This window comes from Cebidichthys violaceus, unplaced genomic scaffold (assembly GCF_023349555.1).
Source record: "Cebidichthys violaceus isolate CVI_PGR_0920_01 unplaced genomic scaffold, fCebVio1.0.p SCAF_30, whole genome shotgun sequence".
In the NCBI taxonomy this organism is placed as follows: Eukaryota; Metazoa; Chordata; class Actinopteri; order Perciformes; family Stichaeidae; genus Cebidichthys; species Cebidichthys violaceus.
In genome coordinates, this window is record NW_027176484.1 from 1,398,929 (window position 1) to 1,421,290 (window position 22,362).

The following is a 22,362-nucleotide window of genomic DNA, read 5'->3' on the forward strand; positions in this document are numbered from 1 at the left end:
ATCTCCTCTACAGGTGTTTTCTTCATCTTAACTCCGGAGCACCTTTGAAGCTCAAACACGGACAGGAAGTCGTCCTTTAACCGACAGCTGACTGTAACCAATGCGACACCATTCATACTTTCCCACTGCAATGTGTTCTGCCATGTGTTCTATATATTACATGTTATTTTGTGTTTTGGTGAGCTAAAGATACATATTCTCCTCTGGCTATAATGATTATTATAATAGTTCAAAGCATCAGCATTCAAATACAATCACTAACGTCGCAGCTGGTAAAGATGCCAGAGGGCTTCATCCACAATGATGCATCGTCGTTTTATTAGTCGACTGTATTTCCTGTTAATAATCTGACGCTGCAAAGTAGCTGTCGAATAAATATAGTGGAGTTAAAAGTACAATATTTGCCAAAATGTATAGTTGAGTAGTATAAAGTAGCATGAATTGGAAATAAACTCAAGTAAAGTACCTCAAAATTGTACTTAAGATCAGTCGGTACTTCAGTAAATGTACTTTAGTTACATCCCACCACCTGACCTGAAAGGAGCATATATACATATATCGTAATACAAATACACAGAAGTCTGACGGTCACTCGTCCTCATCAGCTAATGCAGCTTTTCTACCATTTCACAACAAACAGGTGGGTCACAAGTATTACAATGTCTATTCTTAAGTTTGTAAAAGCTAATAAAGGTTCTATGTCTATGTCTAGCAGAATATTTTATGTTGTATAATCTTGCACACCATATTGTGACCCCTGCTAACGTGGAGCAGCACGAGAGTACAACATATCTACTTTAAAGTGAGTATCGTGAAGGTACACAACAACACCCTCGATGTCTTTATTTCATGTATTTATTTGAATTTGCTTTTGTGTTATGTGTTCAATTTACTATCATGCTTTGTTGCAGCTGTTTTAAACCAGATATTAAACAATACATCATATCATATCAGTGATTTTAGTCATAGTGAGAGAATAAAGGTTAGGTTCAGTCCATATGACCTGGATGGAAATGAATCAATAAGAAATGAGAACAGCAGGATGGTTCCAGACCTTTTGAATCGAACGACCACGTTTCCGTTTGATTTATTGATTCAAATAAACAAATGAAGGGAAATTTAATTTAAATTCAGTCTGATTATTGGAGGGAAATGTCTTCATTCACGGACGACATAAGTTGCAAATGGCTTTTTAAAATGTTTTAGTAATACACTTTTATATTTCATTGATTGATATTGGCCAGAAAAAACGGATGCGTACTTGTACATAGTATTAATGATTTATGGTATATCATAGTATTTGTCTAAAATACTGTGGGGCATCTCCCAGAATGCATTGGGCAGGAAACATTTGGATACTTGTGTATCGAGTATTTGTGACAGACCATTATGACTACAGCTAGGTTTATTCATTTTGTACAAAATATATTTTTTTTCCATTCATAAAATATAAAGAATATAATCCAAAAGATGTAAAAAGTTTAAATATGTTTATATTCTAATAATAATAATATGGTCCAGGAAAACAGAAGTATTTGTATATCATAGTATTTGTTTTAAATATTGTGGGACATATCCCAGGATCCATTTTGAAGGAAATATTTGAATACTTTGAATATTTTTCCCCCATAATAACCTATGGTGATATATGACTGTATAGATGGTGTCCTTTAATAATAATTTATGAATATAATCCAAAACTTGGGTAAAGTTGAAATACTTTTATATTTAAATATCAATATGGTCCAGAAAAACAGAAGAATACTTGAACATTACATACATATTTTAATATATTTGTATATACTTACTATTTGTTTTAAATGATGTGGGGCATATCCCAGAATGCATTGGGCAGAAAATATTTGGAAACTTTGAGTATTTTTTCCCCCATAATAACCAATGATGACAGACTATTATTACTGCAAACATAAATGTTGTCCATTCAGAAAATATTAAAAATAAAATCCAAAACATGTACAAAGTTAAAGTACTTTCATATCATATTAACAATATGGTCCACTTGTACATTATATTAGTACTGGTAGATCATAATATTAGTTTTAAATACTGTGGGGTACATCCCAGAACATATATTTGGATACATGAAGTATTTTTTCCTCTATAATGAATAAGCTCTGGTGATACACGACTACAAACTACAAACGTTGTTTCCCTCAAAAAAATATTAAAAATAAAATCCAAAACATGTTAAAAGCTTAAATACTTTAACTGACCAGTCTTTGAGTAATTAAATTATTTTTAAAATATTTATTTTAAATATACTATCACGTGATTTTCTACTTTGTGCGGCGTGCTTCTCTGATGTGTGTCACGTGACCAGGATTGAGGCCCCCTCGAGGCCCCCCCCCACACACACACACACACACACGCTCGTGTCATTCGTCGAGCACACGTTCGCTAAATTGAGACTAATTAGCTGGCTAGCAGACTTTTCATAAATATGACCTTTTATCGCTGCCAGCCGTTATAATTTGGACATTTCTCATCAGCTGTCGGTCCACATCATGGCGTTTTCCCTGGTGAGTCACAAACACTAACTTAAAACAGCGAAGTAAGTCTTCACGTGCACATTTGACCTCTTGTGTGGCACGAAAACTACCACCGACGTCTCTTTTTTTTTAGACTCCATTTTATCTTTTTTTTTAAAATTCTGCTCCAACCACATGTGTCTTGGCCTCCTAGCGTTAACCTAGCATTCATTTTTGGCGTTTGCTTCTGCAGAGAAATGATCCCCGCATGCCAGACACCCCGGACCCCGAGTCCCCGGCCCTGTCCACCTGCAGCAACGCGGACATCTTCCGCAGGATGAACACCATGCTGGGCAACGCTCTGGATTTCACCGGTGTGTGCACCACACCCAACAACACCACCACCACCACCAAGGGAAAGCCAGACCTGCTGTGTGGTAAAGTCTGCTTAGTATTCTCCACCCTGCAGCAGGTCGAGTTGGCTGCAGAAACCAGTGCAATGGTTGCATTGCTGGTGTGTAAACACACGGTTTTTAGGAACACTGGGACCAATGCATCCAGTCCCTCCACTGAACATTCTCTCACCACTGATACCACACGATGGCTGCGTCGAAAGCAACGTTTTTAAGGGGAGACGCTACAGGTGGATAGTGTTACACATGAAGCTGATAGATGTCACAGTGACTACTTGCATTAAGACTATTGATTTTTATATTACAAGTTTTTCTGAAAATGTTATGTGCAAAATATGCAAATGAGGCATCATCTTATTAAATATGTGAACATTAGATAAAGCTTGTTTCAGTTTAACACATTGGAGTCAAACGTCTTTACAGAGAAGATCATCAATCAATCAGAAAATACTGCCAACAGCCATAAAAATAATACATTTTCTCCATGATTTTAGTGATAAAATTAAAATCATTTAATTGTGAAATCAAAATAGTTTACATTTTACACTTTAAGGACTAAATGCTGCCTCACGCTCACACTGCCAGAACACAAAGTACGTCTGGATGACGTCTTCCTCTTGTTTAGTTGGTCCAAAGGTTCTCAACTTGTTTTCATTATCAGCTGAACTATATTTTAATCGATAAATCATTTAGCCTTTTAAAAAAAACGTCAATTTTCTCAATTTTGTGTCTTGTTTTCTGACCAAAAGTCCGGAAACGAAACTCATTTAATTTGCAGCGATAATGAAACATTTGAGAAGCTGAACATGTAGAATGTTTAGCTTGTCTTCTTGATGGAGGGCTTGTTGGGAATCATTTGCTTTGCGCTCTTAAAACCAACGCTAATGTGAATTTATTCCCATTTTAAACCAGCCTGAATGAGCCTGTTGGTGCCACGGTTCAGACCAGGAACCCGTAACATCACCCTGAATGCAGCTTGCCTTACCTCCTAGTTTTAAACTTGGTGGATTTTAACTTTTGACTGTGGAACCTCTTCATCTCCACCAAAGACGAGGAGCCACTTTAACGTTCTCAGACAGAATTGTTGAACCTCTTGTCATTATTGTTCGGGTGCCAGCAGCTGATTCATGCTGCATCGCCGATCTGCAGCATTGCAGCACTTTGTAGTGTTTGTTTTAAAGACGGTGAGATTTGCCAAGATTTAAGCTCCGCACAGCGCCTGTGTCCTGTCTGTGAATTGCTAGTTTGCTTAAGTTTGCAGTGATATAGATGGATGGATAGATTCCTCAGCTTGACTTCAGCAGCACTATAACTCTTATGTACTGTAAAGATTTTTTTTTTTTAATGTTTTATTTTAAAAGTGAATTGCTTCTTGAAACGCAGCTGAACTTGGTGCCTGTAGCCGCCCCGGCTCTTGCGTTGCTGAATCAGGGCTGCAGCTGGATGCGGTCCAGGCTCTGGTAGAGAGGGAGGAGCTCAACATCTGATCAGTCAGCTGCTTCTGCTACAGAGGGAGGCTGTGCGTGTTTTGTGTGTGTGTGTGTGTGTGCGTGTTTTGTGTGTGCGTGTGTGCGCGCAGAATCAATGTGTCCAATTTAGCAAGTTGGCTTTTTGAGCATGCTCAAGTCTGAAGTTGTTGTGTTTTTCTTTTCTTTTTCTTTTTTTAAAATCAAGTCTGCTGAGTCATTTGCTCCCATGCTGCCTCCCACCATCCATGCTGCCGTAGCTCTGCCCCTTGCCTCCTTCCCTCCCTCCCTCCTTCCCTCCCTCCCTTCCTCCCTCTCGTTGTCGGCTCGCTCAGGAAACAAGGCGAGACAGAGTAAGCAGCAGCTGTGGCTGCCGTCTTTCCACCGACTCGGAGAGGGGAGTACTTCTATCAACAAGCCAATAGCTCCGACAGGAATTTTTTATTACACAGTTGTTAGGCAGGGAAGGGTGGGGGGGGGGGGGGGGTGTGGAGGAGAGCTGATGTCATTAGCAGGGGTGTGCGAGTGCATCAGCAGCCATGTCACATGCTGCTAGGTGGGTCAGTGATGCGGACAGAGATGCATGGCAGTTGCACCGGGAACAGAGGCAGCAGGTTAGCTCCCCCGTCAGCCGGAGAAAAGAGGAAGGGGAGGGGGGGGGAGGGGGGGGTGAGATCAGGGAAGTTTGTTTTTTACGAGATTTGTTTGGTGTCGCCAGTCTGTCCCTGACCTTCTCTATGTAACACCGACTGAAACGACACTTCTTTTCTTTTTTTAACACTTCCTCTCTCTTTTTGTTTTGTGTGAATCTCTGAACTGGATCTTGGGATTGAAAAGAGTCGGAGCTGGCTGCGGTGGGCAGCAGGAGGATGCTCTTCCCCAACTGTGGTGGTGGTGGTGGCGGTGGCGGCAGCAGCGGCGGTGGCATGCCCGGCTCCCAGGAGATGCCGTCGTCCAGGGGCCCGCCGGGTGTCACAGACCTGGGCCTGGGCCTCCAGTCCCTCCGGCTGTCCGGCTGGGACAGACCCTGGAGCAGCCAGGAGACGGACGCACACAACTCCCCCTCCCAGGTTCACACCAGCTCACCCTCCAGTAAGTACCAGACATTTTGTTTACATGGTTTTTAATGCCACATAATGTCCCCGAGGTTAGGTTGGAAGGTGGCTGTTTTCCCAGGAGTTTATAATCTCTCTTTCTCTCCATAACCTCATTAACATGACAGCAGACGTCATAACCTCTGAGCTCGTGTTCCCTGGTTTCTAGTGAAATGTGTGTTGGTTGGTTATTAACAGCAGTCTGTGTTTGGGAACAGGCTGTAGCGTCACCAGGGAGGATGATGTGGCACTTTTGTTTTGCTGCATCTCTTAGCAATCCAGCTGGCACAAAGCTACTTTTATCCCCCCCCCCCCTCCCAAAATAAAGCCTAAAGCTTTTATTTTAATGCAGAAGTTTCCTCTGAATGTGTGAAATACCTGTTGATCAAAACTGCATGAACGACACCAGAGTCCCAGTTGGCTGCGTTGACGTTCGTGGAGGCCGAGATGAGCTTTGGAGAGGTATTGGACTTTAACGATGCGCCGCTCGTCCTGACCCATTTTTGTAGTTTCATCGCTGCGCGTCTGAACCGACCCGACTTCATTTAGAGCTTCTCTAAACCGGGCCTTCGTCAAACTGGGACGGAGCTTTGACCGCGGCCTACAGCTGATCGATCCCCCTCAGAGCCTCGTGTTTCGGTCTGTCGGCTCGCTTTTGTGATCTGAAGGAAGCTGCTGGTTCATACTTGGTGCGAAGCTTCTGAGACGAGATTGCGTTTCAGATTATTTGCGGCCGGGTTACACAAAGAATCAAAAGTAAAATAGAAAAAAAAAAGCGTCGACTCGAGCTGGCGGCCTGCTTGCTCATCAAGTATCCTCTTCTGCATGCAAATTCCGGGGTGGGAAAACTTGACTTTGCAGCCTTTCAGGTCTCACAAATCAATGTGGTTCTTGAGATTCAGCACACAAAGCCAATCTTCTTCACTTTGCTTGTTGTGTAATGAAGGATGAACACTTTTAGACACTTGGAATTCCTGCATTCCTCCTGGTAGCTTCAATGAGACCTGCAACAATGCATCAATAGTGGTCAACTACCAAATTCATGGCCAACTATTTCAACAGTTTGTTGTTTTTTTTTTTATTGACAAAAAATGGAATATTTAGTTTGCTTTACTCCTGTGACGGTAAACTAAATATCTTTTGAGCTGTGATCAAGAAACATTTTATAGACTAAACGACTCGTCACTTTAACGGATTAATCAACAATGAAAATGACCCGTAGCCTTCAGCACAGTTTGCTCATCCGTGACGGACTACGTGAAACTCTCAAATGGCTGATTGATCTCATCCACGACTGTAACTGGTGTGACGGTCCTGTGTCTCTGCAGTGCTGGGGATACTGAACAGCCCCTTCAGCAGCATCCTTGGGAAGCCCCCCGGCTACCTGCCCCCCGAGTCCATGAGCATGACCGCCGACTTCCTGGAGAAGTTCCCCAGCATGGCGCGCATGGCGAACCGCCTGGACTCCAGCTCCTTCTTGGACTCTCGCTCCAGCAGTCCTGAAGACTCGGAGACCAGCGGCTTCAGCTCTGGTTCAGACCACCTCTGTGACATGCTGGTAAGAATCCTCATCATCATCCTCCTCCTTCTTCTTCTTCCTTTTCTCTGTTGGGTGAGGAGTACTTGTTTCAAACGTAGATGAGCTTTACTGTTATAATGATGCTGATCGATCAAACGGGTCTTACTAAACTCTATATTCCGTAAATCATCACAGTGGCTTCATTTAAAACGGGCTTCGATTTATTCCCAATTTTCCCTCGACTACATTTTCATGAAGCGGTTCCTTCTTTTCTGATCTGCTCCCAGTGTTGGTGAAAGCAGCACTAGCTCCAAAAGAAACGTCTGCAGGAAGTTCATTTCACCAACAGTACCTTAAATTCGTCTTTTGTACTCGACGTATGACAAACCAGCTTATTGATGCCTGAAGTAGCCTAAATGTTTACTGAGACACTTAGTCTAGTTTAAAGAGAATCACTGACTGTGACGAAACGAACGGCAGGCCGTGATCAGTCTATACTCTCACCGTCTGTTTTTAATCAGCGACGGTCTCTTGACTCTTTAAACTAACGGCAGGTCGGCCATGTTGCATGGTTGCGCTTTCACAGCACCTGTCCTCCAGCGTTCAAACAATACTTCTGCGTTCATCTTTTTATTTACATTTTTTTTATCTTGTTCTGGGCTTCGAGCAGCCCGTAGACCGCCGTGCTAAAGACGCTAGCGTAGCTAAAGACGCTAGCGTAGCTAACTAGCTTCTTTGCAGCTCTGACACGACCGAAAGGACTTTCTCCACAATTATTGCATTTATATGGATCAATACGAGGATCGCTAACCTCAGTCCAATATTTGAATTGTGTCATATCGGAAACTGATATTTGATCAGATCGAACCATCTCTAAATATTTGGCGTCCAGGCTCTGACCTTATTGTTCTCAAGAAAACCGCTTCTTAGGCAAGTTTATTTGTGTAGCACATTTCAACAAGGTAATTCAAAGTGCTTCACATAAAAGCATCAAAACATAAGGCAAACGGAGCTTTAAAAGACGATTAAGAACAGTCATTAAAACACTACAAAGCAGTGTAAGAAATAAAATGCAGCCGGCAGTACGGGGTGAAGCTAGACTGTGAGCCTGCAGGTGGAGGCGAGGATCATAAAATGCTGTACAAACAGAAACGGCAGCATTAGTGTCTGCGTAGCTTTGAGGTAGACTGAGCACAGGCGGCTTCATCGCGCCTCCATGATTGTAAAGATGTGTTGTTTGTTTTTTTTAGATTTATGTTGCGATAAGAGGAACCGAAGGCCGAAACTGACTCTGTGACTAAAACCTGTGTTTCTGTTTGAGAAGCTGCTGCAGCAGCAGCTCCTAGAAGTGACAGGACTGTACGTTTCCGTTCCTCCCTCGATGTTTGTGTGGCCCTTCTCTCCCGCTGGCTTTCTCATAGTAATTAATGCTTTTATTTGATAAATGGTCTCCGGTGAGGTGCACTTGTCTGGACATGTCTTTCTTCCCCCTCCAGTCGACTTTGCGGATTTCCCCCCCGCTGCCTTATCTGGCCTCTAACATGCAGAAGGATCTGCTGCGACTGGGCTCCCGCCTGGACCCCCAGGACTCCAGCTCTCCCATGACCCCGCCACCCAGCGCCAGCCCCACCTCCACCATCTCCCGCCGCTGGCGTAGCGGCTCCCCCTGGCCCGGGGCGGAGATGCTCGACCAGTCGGAGGACACGTTCAGCATCGAGAGGGAGGCTCGTCTGCACCGACAAGCTGCAGGTAAACTCGCCCGACTCCGTGACGGAGTGTTGTCTGTCTGTCTGTCTGTTCGTACGTATAAAGTTTTACTCATCGTTATGTGTTGATGATCGGCTGATCTGTGGTCAAGCCTTCTATTCCCTGATAATGTTACACTGTGAAGAACAAACCCTTGCTGAAATTGACAGACGAGCTAGTGACGCTAGCGGCGCCGCTAATGTACGAAGGTTCCGTTGCATTACGATGCGTTCAGGCTCTGTTCAGTGGAAGGGAGTATTAGGTGAAGGTAACTTGTAACGTTATCGTGTGGTCTTGTAAAATGTAGTGTTTGTGAGACACTTGAATAACCGTAGTTTGCAGATGTTTTCACAGCAAAATAACGTGGATATTGGAGATGAATTACAAGTGTTCAAACCAGCTTATAACGCGTCATTAAAACTACTAATCGCAAGACATTTTTGAATAAATGAAAATAGTCTCCTGTGTCCTCTGAATTTTGACTTGCCCCTCCTTTTTTTTTTTTCTTTTTTTTTTTGTATTTTTCTGTCGTCAGCTGTGAATGAGGCCACGTTCACCTGGAGCGGTCAGCTGCCTCCCAGAAACAACAAGGACCCTCTGTACTCCTGCAAGGTGTTTCTTGGTGGCGTTCCCTGGGACATCACAGAAGGTAGCCGCTGCTTTAATGTTGCTGCCCGACGTCTTCTGGACGGTTTTATGGCTGCTTATTGGCGTTAACCTTACAGTGTAATGAGTGAGCGGCCCTTCAGGTTTCTGCTTAAATGCACACTACCTAATTCTGGTTTAGTTTTTGCAGAGTAAGCTTATAAATCCTGCTTTTGTTGACGCCTGGTGGTACGAGCCATTTGTCGGCTCGTTGACATAATTGTGGGGATTTCTAGGTTCTCAAGTAAACAAATGTGCTTTTTATTCGCCGCTCATTTTCGTCTCAATGTTGACTACCCACAACCGCACCCTTAAAAAAACCCCATAAATCTAATCTCGTCATAGAAGCCAGACCTGGATAACGTGGTGGTTCTGCTTTTATTTCAGCCGGCCTGATCAACACCTTCAGTGGCTACGGCCCTCTGACTGTGGAGTGGCCTGGTAAGGATGGAAAGCACCCTCGCTGTCCTCCCAAAGGTAATGTGGCTAAAGGTAACGACGAGCTGGTAGGCCATTTTATGTTTCCCTCCGTGGTGGCACTGTGGTGAGCACGTGGCATGATGGTGAGCGGCCCTAGGCCTCTAGAGCGACGCCGTGGCTTTAAATGTACCGTTAAACACGGTGGTCGAGTAAAAAAAAAAAAAAAAACTCACAGTGCTTCAGATGTTTAGTAAATGTCACGTCTGTGAAAGCTTATCAATGTTGGGCTTCTGTCAGATTCCTTTTTACAAACCGGTTGACTGTTTTACCGATTTAATGGTTTAGGTGTCAAATATTAAATAACATTATCATAATAATCCATGAATGGCTTTGAGTATTTATTTTATTTTTTTTAAACCCTGATTCCAGCTTCTTAAATGTGATTTTAATTTCTGGTTTCTTTACTCCTCTGTGACGGTAAACTAAATGTCTTTGCACTGTGGACGTTTAAAGACGTCTTCTTGGGAAACGCTGAACATTAGTCACCAGTTTCTATCGTTTTAGTTTATTAATCTTCTCCTTTTTTTTTTTTTATTTTAGACGATGACAATGATCGTTGGTTTCAGCCCTGATCTAAAGCGTGCGCTCTGCTTTCAGGCTACGTTTATCTGGTGTTTGAGAACGAGAAGTCGGTGCGGGCGTTGCTCCACGCCTGCTCCCAGGACCCGTTTCACCCCGAGGACAGCAGAGAGTACTACTTCAAGATGTCCAGCCGCAGAATGCGATGCAAGGATGTGAGTGCAAACTGAGCGTGTGAGAGGCGCAGTTCTGAACTGCTCCATCGGTGGTGGAGAAGCACAAAGTACTCTTACCGTTTGAGTCCCTGATGAAGGCTTGATGCCAGAACCTGAGGGGATTAGTTTTTTTTTTTTTTTTTTTTTTTTTTTTTTTTTTTTTTTTTTTTTAAGATCTGGTGACTGAACTAACAATGGAGGAATTTAAATAGTTTAAAAGAGTGACTTGGAGTTTCCTGTCTACACGGATCCTTTGTTTTGTTAAAGTAAATCTATCGCTGCACTTGAGCTACTTGATTGTTTTCTATTCATGCCCTTTTTTACTTCTACTCCTCCACATATATACATGCATTATGATTTTTTTTTTTTTTTTTTTTCCTCCACTATTATTTGACCGCTTCATTTAAAGTACAGCTGAATCGTTTAGTCCATTGACAGAAAATTAAGCGGCAGCTATTTTGATAATTAATGGTCAATTCATCAACATTTCATGGTTCTAATTCTCAGCTGTGAGGATCTGGATTATTTAAATTAGTTTTTTTTTGGTTTGGACTATTGGTCACAAGTTAAGAATTTTTACAAATCAATCAGATTAATCATCCTAAAATTGGTTGCAGTCTGTAAATAATCCAAAATTAACTCGACCAACTAAATCAATAAAACCCTACTTTTACAATGCATGAGTGAAAATGATCTAGAATAATTTAAGTATTTCTTTCCTGATAATACTTGCATACTTAAGTAACATGCCAACCTTAACTTGTACCAGAGTGTTTTACAGTAGTCGTTGACTCTTTAATGCAGATGCAGTATAGAAGATTTTCATGAGCATGAAATAAAAATGTTCTAAAAGATGATAAAATGTTTGTATGCTAAGAAAAAGTAAATGTGTTAATCGTTAGTTGCGGCCACAGATCAGATGATTCCTTAATTAAATTAAAAACATTACTCGCCCAGAAACTCACAGCCGCCGCTCTGTGACCGGACTCCCGTTTTGTCTCCCGGTTCAGGTGCAGGTGATCCCCTGGGTGATCTCCGACAGCAACTACGTGCGCTGCCCGGCTCAGCGTCTGGACCCCAGTAAGACGGTGTTTGTCGGCGCGCTGCACGGCATGCTGAACGCCGAGGCGCTGGCCAGCATCATGAACGACCTGTTCGGAGGCGTCATGTACGCCGGCATCGACACGGACAAGCACAAGTACCCCATAGGTGAGACGCGCGTCGGTGTCAAGACGGCCTTGTTAGAGTGGACGTCTCCTGTGTGTCCATGCCGTTCGTAGACTTCTTGTAAAGCCGTTTTATCTAAAGCTGCCGTGCAGAATTCTCTTAACGTTTCTCGTGTTCAGGCTCTGGACGTGTCACTTTTAACAATCAGCGCAGTTACCTGAAGGCCGTGTGCGCCGCGTTTGTGGAGATCAAAACCCCCAAGTTTACAAAGAAGGTAAGAAGATGCCAAGTTTCTGTACTTTCTGCAGTCAAACGGTGGTGGAAAGTAACTAATTACTGAGTTCATTTACTCAAGTACTCTAAAGGAACAGCGTGCATCATTCTGTTTGCAGAAATATAATATTATATAACAAGTGTGTTTTTATGTTATAATCGCCTGAAAATGAGAATAGTTTTTGTTACCTTAGAATGAGCTGTTTGCATGTTTCTACGGTAGCCCTGAATGGACAAATTAAACGCCGCCTCTGGATACCTTCCGCATCACAAACCTCGTTTTGCACCACTGTCTTTGAACTTTGTCTGTGAACTGAGTGTTTTGTTTTGGGTTTTTTTTTTTTCCCCCTCAGGTCCAGATCGACCCGTACCTGGAGGACTCCATGTGTCAAGTTTGCCTTCGCCAACCCGGGCCTTTCTTCTGCAGAGACCAGGTCGGTGGAAACACATCTTTGTCTCGCTAGTAGAGCAGAGTGGTGACTTTCATGACTAGTTTCTGTAACTTCTTGCCATGGAATTATTATTATTATTATTATTATTATTATTGTTATTATTATTATTATTGGTCCACATAGTAGGAGTGTATGTATATAAACCAAAGAAGCAACCCTGTTGGTATCCTACCACAAGTCATATGACTAGTTGCCTTATTTTTTTTCCCAAAACGGCCTATTTATACATTTCTAGGAAGATGACAGATGTGGTTTTTGGTAGGATGATTTCTACAGCACCTTCTTTTAAACACGCGGCAATATGAATGTCTTTTTATAAGTCATTGGATTAAAAAATTAAGAATCAGACTCAATACTTTGACCAGATTATATAATAAAATACTATCAAGTTATAGTTATGTTCACTTTTAAGATAAACTACAACGTTGCATTAAACAATGATTAACTCTGATTAAAATGATGGTTCATGAAAGGATAGTTCCACTTTTCATAGTTTTTGTCCCTTTTTTGTTTTGTTTCTATGGTTAATTGCTGAGATCTGGGAACAAAACAACATGGCTAACCTGGAGAAGTGTTGGTGTTTTTCTAGCCAATGAAAAACGGCTCCCTCATGTGGCTCAAAAGAGTACTGCAGATTTAAATGAAGAAATTAAATTAAAAATGAATAACTTTAAACTGTTTATCGAATATCAGAAATGTCATTGCATACTAATGAATCAATCACTATCTTCACACACACAGGCCTGCTTCAAGTACTACTGCCGCTCCTGCTGGCACTGGCAGCACTCCATGGACATCTTGAGCAACCACCGGCCCCTCATGCGCAACCAGAAGAACAGGGACTCCAGCTAGAGCAGATGGATCCAAACACTCTGAAGGGCCGGAGAGAAGAAGAGCGCCCCCCCCCTTAAATGAGGATTGGGGGGGGAGGGCGTGAGGCTGCCCAGCCAAGGAGAGCGAGCACGTGTGCCGGATGTCCCTCGGCTCAGGGGGGGGGGGGGGGGTCACCACGGCACTCCACCAGGCACTGGGGGGGGTGGGGGGGATATCACTGTAGAGAAATGTTCACTTTTGCACTTTTGCGCTACATTTTTGCTGTTGTTCACAGAGTGGCACGATGCACAGTGACCTTGTTGGGAGGGGCGGGGGGGGGGGGGTGGGAAGACGAGGGTGCCCTTCACACTTATGCATTTTTTTTTTTTCAGACTTGCGGAAAGATGGGAGTCCGCCGACAGTTAAAAAAAGTGGATGAAAATGCCATTTTTTTTTTTTTGTTTTGTTTTTTGTTGCATAGTGAAGCGCAATCACGCAAGTCTCATTGGCAAATGCCATACAGTGCCTTTAAATTTTTATTTTTCTCCCCCCCCCCCCCCCTTCCACTGCTCCTCCTGCCCACCCTAACCTCCAGTTGGCTTCTGTTTTTTCCTGTGCAAGCCAGCTGGTGTTTCTTACTTTTGGGAGTTGAATGTTGGGCTTCATTTAACCAGTCGCATTTCAGACATTTTTACGCAGTTTTTTACTAATTTGTACACAAACGGTTTTAAGTCATGACATGAACATTTTGAACAGAATTCTACCAGGCGGCTGTTTTTTTGGGGAAAACCCCTTTTTTTTTATTTCATTTTTCTCATAAAATTTTTCTGTAGCTTTTTTTTTTTTTTTTTTTCCTTTTTAATTTGCCCTCCCAAATTTCAACTGAATGGGCACAAAGTGTTGGAAGTACTTCTTTAACTTGCTTTGTTGGTCCAGTTATATTAAATGTAAGTATCAATAGTACTGGATATGCCTCGGCTGGGCTGTCCGTCATTTCTCGAGCACCTGATGGATCCTGTTGAGACTAGAGTGAATGAGCATTTGATTGTACATGGTTTTGGATTTTTTTTTTCTTTTTTGCGCACTTTTTTAATTTGCACGTGTGGAGAGGTGGCAGTGGTTTTTAATCACTTTTGTACATCAGCAGGGGGGACGCGCCTATGTTAGAACAGCTGCTAGTTTCCTGTTGAATGTAAGAACTTCCACTTAGCTGATGAGAAATTTAATCTATCCAGAGCTTGAGTAGACTCCAGTAAATGATTCCAATGCTTTCTTATCCCATTTTTGCCTTCCTGTTCCAGTTGGGACCTAAATGCATAATGCGCTGTGTGCCAAAGACTGGAGTGTCTTTTCTTTATCCATTAAGTTTGTCATGCTGAGCTTGTTGTCCCTTGGCCCAGCTGCTTTTTAGAGTTTTGAAAGTCTACCTCATTGTGGTCTGCCAAGTTTGCTGCTACTTACAGTTGTGGAGTTTGTTCAGATTGGGCACAATAAAGGTGTTTAAGCATTACCCGACACGTCTGGACTCTTCATTCATCTACGTTGTGTTTTGGAGTTTTTCTTTTCTTTTAGAAGTCCTTAACATCCACAAGTGATCACTGAATCAGGACTCTGTTGAGGAACTGATTGGAGTTTTAAAGCCAATATTGACAAATGAATCTGCCACAAAGACAAACTGAGCAAGTATTTGTCTAAAAGGGAGATTTGTGCATGTCAGGCTAAGAGTACTACAGTGTTGTACTCTAATGTGGTAATCTAGATATCATTGAAGGCGGTAACGCAATGATTGAGTTTATGGCTCACTGATGAAAGTATTGCAGTATTTATATTTTTGCTGTATTATGAACTGGGTGTCTGGGGAAAAAATGCTGAATTGCAGTTTTTCTTCATTTTATACATGGAAAAAATTAAACTACATACACAATTCTGTAAAAATGGCATGTTGACTGCAGACTGATTTAAAATCTTCTATTCACTCTTAATATAACTTCTAAATGCAGCAGCAGTTGAATCTTAAGGAGCGCCCGTTTACGTCTCATTTAGTTGTAAAAGTTGTGCGTTTTGTCTCTGGAGGAGCTTCATACATTTGACAATGGCTGAAATCACTGGCATGATCTCAGTTTAGAGGTTGTGTTCAAAGGGACTAAAAGATCTCAGGTTGACTCTGAATCATGGGCTCTAAAATCTCTGGATCCTAATATCTACCATCACGACTCTATATTCTCAGCTCTATAGATCTTACCTGTGTGATGGCTGCAGGTTTCATTAAGTCTCCAAATTCAAGATTAGACTGGCGCGTCAAAGATCTGTGCAGCCCCTTTAATGCTAAACTGTTGTTCGCCTGCAGACGGGACAAAAATCATCTCGAACCTTCAGATGATTTTTGGGAGATGCGGCCCCGTAATATCTACAATTTCATCACGAGCATCAGTTTGTGCCTATTCAAACATGCCGTTTGAATTCATCCTTAAAGATGTTCAAAAGTTTAGTGTATCCAGCAGCGAGACTTATGCGATTTTACTGGAATATTAAAATCATTCCGCTAACGATTACATCACAGACGCTATTGTGATTTCAGAACATGAGGCGATGAAGCCATTATCTCAAATCACATTTTTTTTCTTTTAAGATACGCCCAAGAACTCGTCGGGGTCCTTTTGTAGTTCAACATAACTTTATTTAAATAGCACCTAAGGACAAAAGGTTTACAAAGTGCTTTGACAGACAAAGGTCAACAGTGAGGCCCAAAAAAAACCCCAGACACTGAGGTAAGATTCAAACCCTGACAAAACATCAAACGGATGAAACGATGAAAATCAATACAATGAAAATAAAAATAAAGCAAGTTAAAAGACGAGCATGGCTTTTATGTCTTCACGGCGACTGCGGCCGAGGACGGAGGCGTTATGTTTCAGTCCATTCTGGTGAATGGGACATCTCAGGTTAACGTCACTGTGTCCTCACATCTGTCCCATTCTCGTGGTGCTTTTTCTTCTGATTTGGCAAAATTGTCATAAAGCTAGTGGTTCAAAGACACAGCATGCAGGAAGAAACGGACCGACCTAAAAGGCCCACAGTCTGGAAACTTGAAGGAGATGTACGCTGAGTGGACATTAAAAGAGAGGTAGATAAACTGTAATTGAAATTTAAAAGTATTTTAATATCTTCTGGTATTGTGTCTGTAGAACCAATTGTCTTGTTTTTGACTAGATATCTATGAAAACATACTATGACTCTTTGACAAAATGTTCTGTGACTTTTAAATGGTATAGTATTTTATGACTTTTTATAACTTACTATCCTATAACTCTTATGGTAAACTATACCAGAGGTCTTCAACAGGGGGTCCAAACATGAACGTGTCCATTATTTTAATAGTTCAGTATTGTATGCAAGATAACAGGTATGTTTATGCATCGCAGTGGCACGAATACTCCATCACTCATTTTTGTTTCCATGTTTATGTTTAAAATAAAAGCATGAATATATGAACCTGTGTATTATTTGAATAGCTTAGTATTGAATGCACAATACGGTATGTTTATACATGGCACTAGGCCCAGTTTAATATAAAACAAATTTATACAATATATATAGTATTGAGTCCCTGCTCCATCTCTCTATCAGTTTGGGGGTCCTTGGCCTGAAAAACGTTGAAGACCCCTGTTTTAGAGGAAATGGTGCATAGTTACAAAATCATTTCACTTCAGGTTACTAGCAGACCATCTCAAGGTGTGACTCAGAGAGAACAAGGACATTCTGATGTAGCATTTCAAAATTAAAGCCCTTCAAGATCTCATTCATGAGATAACTTCAAATCACATTCATGAGACAATTTGTCTAATTTCAGATCAGATTTTAGAGGAAAAAATCATTTCACTTCAGGTTAATAGCAGACCACCTCAAGGTGTGAGTCAGAAAAAACAAGGACATTTTTTTCATGACTTTTCAACATACTATGAATTTTTTCAACATGATGTACTATGACTTTTTTTCGACATATTATGACTTTTTCAACGTACTATGACATTTTTCAACAAGATATACTATGACTTTTTTCGACATACTATGACTTTTTTCAACGTACTATGACATTTTTCAACATGATATACTATGACTTTTTTCGACATACTATGACTTTTTTCAACATGATATACTATGACTTTTTTCAACGTAATATTACATTTTTTAACATGATATACTATGACTTTTTTTTCGACATACTATGACTTTTTTCAACGTACTATGACATTTTTCAACATGATATACTATGACTTTTTTCAACGTACTATGACATTTTTCAACATGATATACTATGACTTTTTTTCAACATACTATGGCTTTTTTCAACATGATATACTATGACTTTTTTCAACGTAATATAACATTTTTCAACATGATATACTATGACTTTTTTCAACATACTATGACATTTTTTAACATGATATACTATGACGTTGTTCAACGTACTATGACATTTTTCAACATGATATACTATGACTTTGTTCAACGTACTATGACATTTTTCAACATGATATACTATGACTTTTTTTCGACATACTATGACTTTGTTCAACGTACTATGACATTTTTCAACATGATATACTATGACTTTTTTTCGACATACTATGACTTTTTTCAACGTACTATGACATTTTTCAACATGATATACTATGACTTTGTTCAACGTGCTATGACATTTTTCAACATGATATACTATGACTTTTTTTCAACATACTATGCCTTTTTTCAACATGCTATACTATGACTTTTTTCAACGTAATATGACTTTTTTCAACATACTATGACATTTTTCAACATGATATACTATGACTTTGTTCAACGTACTATGACATTTTCCAAAATGATATACTATGACTTTGTTCAACGTACTATGACATTTTTCAACATGATATACTATGACTTTTTTTCCGACAAACTATGAATTTTTTCAACGTAATATGACATTTTTCAACATGATATACTATGACTTTTTTTCGACATACTATGACTTTGTTCAACGTACTATGACATTTTTCAACATGATATACTATGACTTTTTTTCGACATACTCTGACATTTTTCAACATGATATACTATGACTTTTTTTCGACATACTATGACTTTGTTCAACGTACTATGACATTTTTCAACATGATATACTATGACTTTTTTTTCGATATACTATGACATTTTTCAACATGATATACTATGACTTTGTTCAACGTACTATGACTTTTTCAACGTACTATGACATTTTTCAACATGATATACTATGACTTTTTTTCGACATACTATGACTTTTTTCAACGTACTATGACATTTTTCAACATGATATACTATGACTTTTTTCAACGTAATATGATATTTTTCAACATGATATACTATGACTTTGTTCAACGTACTATGACATTTTTCAACAAGATATACTATGACTTTTTTTCGACATACTATGACTTTTTTCAACGTACTATGACATTTTTCAACATGATATACTATGACTTTTTTCAACATACTATGACATTTTTCAACATGATATACTATGACTTTTTTTCAACATACTATGCCTTTTTTCAACATGCTATACTATGACATTTTTCAACGTAATATGACTTTTTTCAACATACTATGACATTTTTCAACATGCTATACTATGACTTTGTTCAACGTACTATGACATTTTTCAACATGATATACTATGACTTTTTTTCCGACAAACTATGAATTTTTTCAACGTAATATGACATTTTTCAACATGATATACTATGACTTTTTTTCGACATACTATGACTTTGTTCAACGTACTATGACATTTTTCAACATGATATACTATGACTTTTTTTTGACATACTATGACATTTTTCAACATGATATACTATGACTTTGTTCAACGTACTATGACATTTTTCAACATGATATACTATGACTTTGTTCAACGTACTATGACATTTTTCAACATGATATACTATGACTTTTTTTCCGACATACTATGAATTTTTTCAACGTAATATGACATTTTTCAACATGATATACTATGACATTTTTCAACGTACTATGACATTTTTCAACATACTATGACATTTTTCAACATGATATACTATGACTTTTTTTAACGTACTATGACATTTTTCAACAAGATATACTATGACTTTGTTCAATGTACTATGACAGTTTTCAACATGATATACGATGACTTTTTTCAACGTACTATGACATTTTTCAACATGCTATACTATGACTTTTTTCAATGTAATATGACATTTTTCAACATGATATACTATGACTTTTTTCAACATACTATGACATTTTTCAACATGATATACTATGACTTTGTTCAACGTACTATGACATTTTTCAACATGATATACTATGACTTTGTTCAACGTACTATGACATTTATCAACATGATATACTATGACATTTTTCAACGTACTATGACATTTTTCAACATACTATGACATTTTTCAACAAGATATACTATGACTTTTTTTTCAACATACTATGACTTTTTTCAACGTACTATGACATTTTTCAACAAGATATACTATGACTTTGTTCAATGTACTATGACAGTTTTCAACATGATATACGATGACTTTTTTCAACGTACTATGACATTTTTCAACATGATATACTATGACTTTTTTTCAACATACTATGGCTTTTTTCAACGTGCTATACTATGACTTTTTTCAATGTAATATCACATTTTTCAACATGATATACTATGACTTTTTTCAACATACTATGACATTTTTCAACATGATATACTATGACTTTTTTTCGACATACTATGACTTTATTAAAAAAACTATGACATTTTTCAACATGCTATGGCTTTTTTCAACATGCTATACTATGACTTTTTTCAATGTAATATGACATTTTTCAACATGATATACTATGACTTTTTTCAACATACTATGACATTTTTCAACATGATATACTATGACTTTGTTCAACGTACTATGACATTTTTCAACATGATATACTATGACTTTGTTCAACGTACTATGACATTTATCAACATGATATACTATGACATTTTTCAACGTACTATGACATTTTTCAACATACTATGACATTTTTCAACATGCTATACTATGACTTTTTTCAACGTACGATGACTTTTTTTGACATACTATGACATTTTTAAACATGATATGCTATGACTTTTTTCAACATACTATTACTTTTTTCAACGTACTATGACTTTTTTCAACATGACATACTCTGAATTTTTTCAACATGATGTACTATGACTTTTTTTCGACATACTATGACTTTGTTCAACGTACTATGACATTTTTCAACATGATATACTATGACTTTGTTCAACGTACTATGACTTTGTTCAACGTACTATGACATTTTTCAGCATGATATACTATGACTTTTTTTCCCGACATACTATGAATTTTTTCAACATGCTATACTATGACTTTTTTCAACGTACTATGACATTTTTCAACATGATATACTATGACTTTTTTTCGACATACTATGACTTTGTTCAACGTACTATGACATTTTTCAACAAGATATACTATGACTTTTTTTCGACATACTATGACTTTTTTCAACTTACTATGACATTTTTCAACATGATATACTATGACTTTTTTTCCGACATACTATGAATTTTTTCAACATGCTATACTATGACTTTTTTCAACGTAATATGACATTTTTCAACATGATATACTATGACTTTTTTCAACGTACTATGACATTTTTCAACATGATATACTATGACTTTGTTCAACGTACTATGACATTTTTCAACATGATATACTATGACTTTTTTTTCGACATACTATGACTTTTTTCAACATGACATACTATGACATTTTTCAACATGATATACTATCACTTTTTTCGACTTACTATGAATTTTTTCAACATGCTATACTATCACTTTTTTCGACATACTATGAATTACTCATTCAATCATACTATGAATGAATGAACACACCAAGCGTGCCTTTTCTTTTTTTGTACCACCTCTCGTACTTTTCATCAGGGTTAGAAGGTTTAAAAGTCTGCATTTGTCTTTTTGAACCATTTCTCCATCTCTGTTCTTCACCGCAACCTCTCCCGCGCATCATTTCATTCATAATGAACAAGGTCCTTATTGCGCTACCTACTGCCACCCACTGGCATGGAAGAGTATTTAATTACTTATCCAGACACTATAGTGCAGGCTCAGACGCTCAACAATGGCAAATGAAATATATATATATATAATATATATATATATATATATATATATATTATATATATTATATTATATATTAATATATTATATTAAATATTAATATATTATATTATATTTATTATATTATTATATATATATATATATATATATATATATATATATAATAATAATATATTTTTTGGACCAATTAAGTAAAATTGGACATTTTCCCACGGCACCCCTGATGATCTCTCAGGGCACAGCGGTTGAAAATCACAGTGGGGGATTGCACAAAGGTCTCTCACCCATAACTTGATGTTACACCTGGTGTATTCACAAGCTCCTCAACCATGCATGAAACATTACTCGCCTATATTGCCATCAAACAGTGCAAAAAGGGACTCTGTATATTTGTATAGTGTATATTTGTCACTCTACGCCTTCACAAAGACCGAAGCCTCACCTTCACTTCTTTAACAGCAAAGGTCCAGCAGCCCAAGTTTTAAACTGTTTTGTGATATAAAAAGCGTGTCCCCCGTATAACAATCGTGTCATTTGAGAAAACTGACAAAAGACCATGTACTTAATAGAAACACAAAACTAATGCCGTCACCCTAAATTATCTTCAAAGGCATTAACATGCTGGTCTTCCTGCTTACTAGCAGTTATATTGACAAAAACATGCTCTGCATAAGTCCAACATCCTGCATTTAACACCAAATTAATGTATGCACACATCACCTGCAAGCTACTGTATTATGTTTATCATAATCATCCAAGACATTGCAGTGAATTTGTATTTTGGTTGAGTTGTTGAGACATTTAGAGGTAGAGCAGAAGCCTCATAAAGTAAAGGAGTGTAGCTTGCATTTGT

General features: G+C 38.9%; 1 protein-coding gene across 2 annotated transcripts; it reads left to right on the forward strand.

Moving 5' to 3' along the window:
* Positions 1 to 2,445: 2,445 nt before the first annotated feature.
* On the forward strand, positions 2,446 to 13,456 carry cpeb1b (cytoplasmic polyadenylation element binding protein 1b). Of its 2 annotated transcripts, XM_068724399.1 has the most exons (12): positions 2,446 to 2,540; positions 2,743 to 2,926; positions 5,206 to 5,460; positions 6,791 to 7,020; positions 8,478 to 8,730; positions 9,263 to 9,376; positions 9,760 to 9,864; positions 10,450 to 10,586; positions 11,597 to 11,795; positions 11,933 to 12,027; positions 12,380 to 12,460; positions 13,220 to 13,456. In XM_068724399.1, exons 1-12 carry the CDS (start codon positions 2,526 to 2,528, stop codon positions 13,328 to 13,330), a joined length of 1,779 nt encoding a protein of 592 aa, XP_068580500.1. In that variant the 5' UTR covers positions 2,446 to 2,525; the 3' UTR covers positions 13,331 to 13,456. The 2 variants fall into 2 exon arrangements, with proteins under 2 accessions (XP_068580500.1, XP_068580501.1); XM_068724400.1 differs by lacking the exons at positions 2,446 to 2,540; positions 2,743 to 2,926 and adding an exon at positions 4,871 to 4,982 and having other exon boundaries at positions 9,760 to 9,849.
* The last annotated feature ends 8,906 nt before the right edge of the window (positions 13,457 to 22,362 follow it).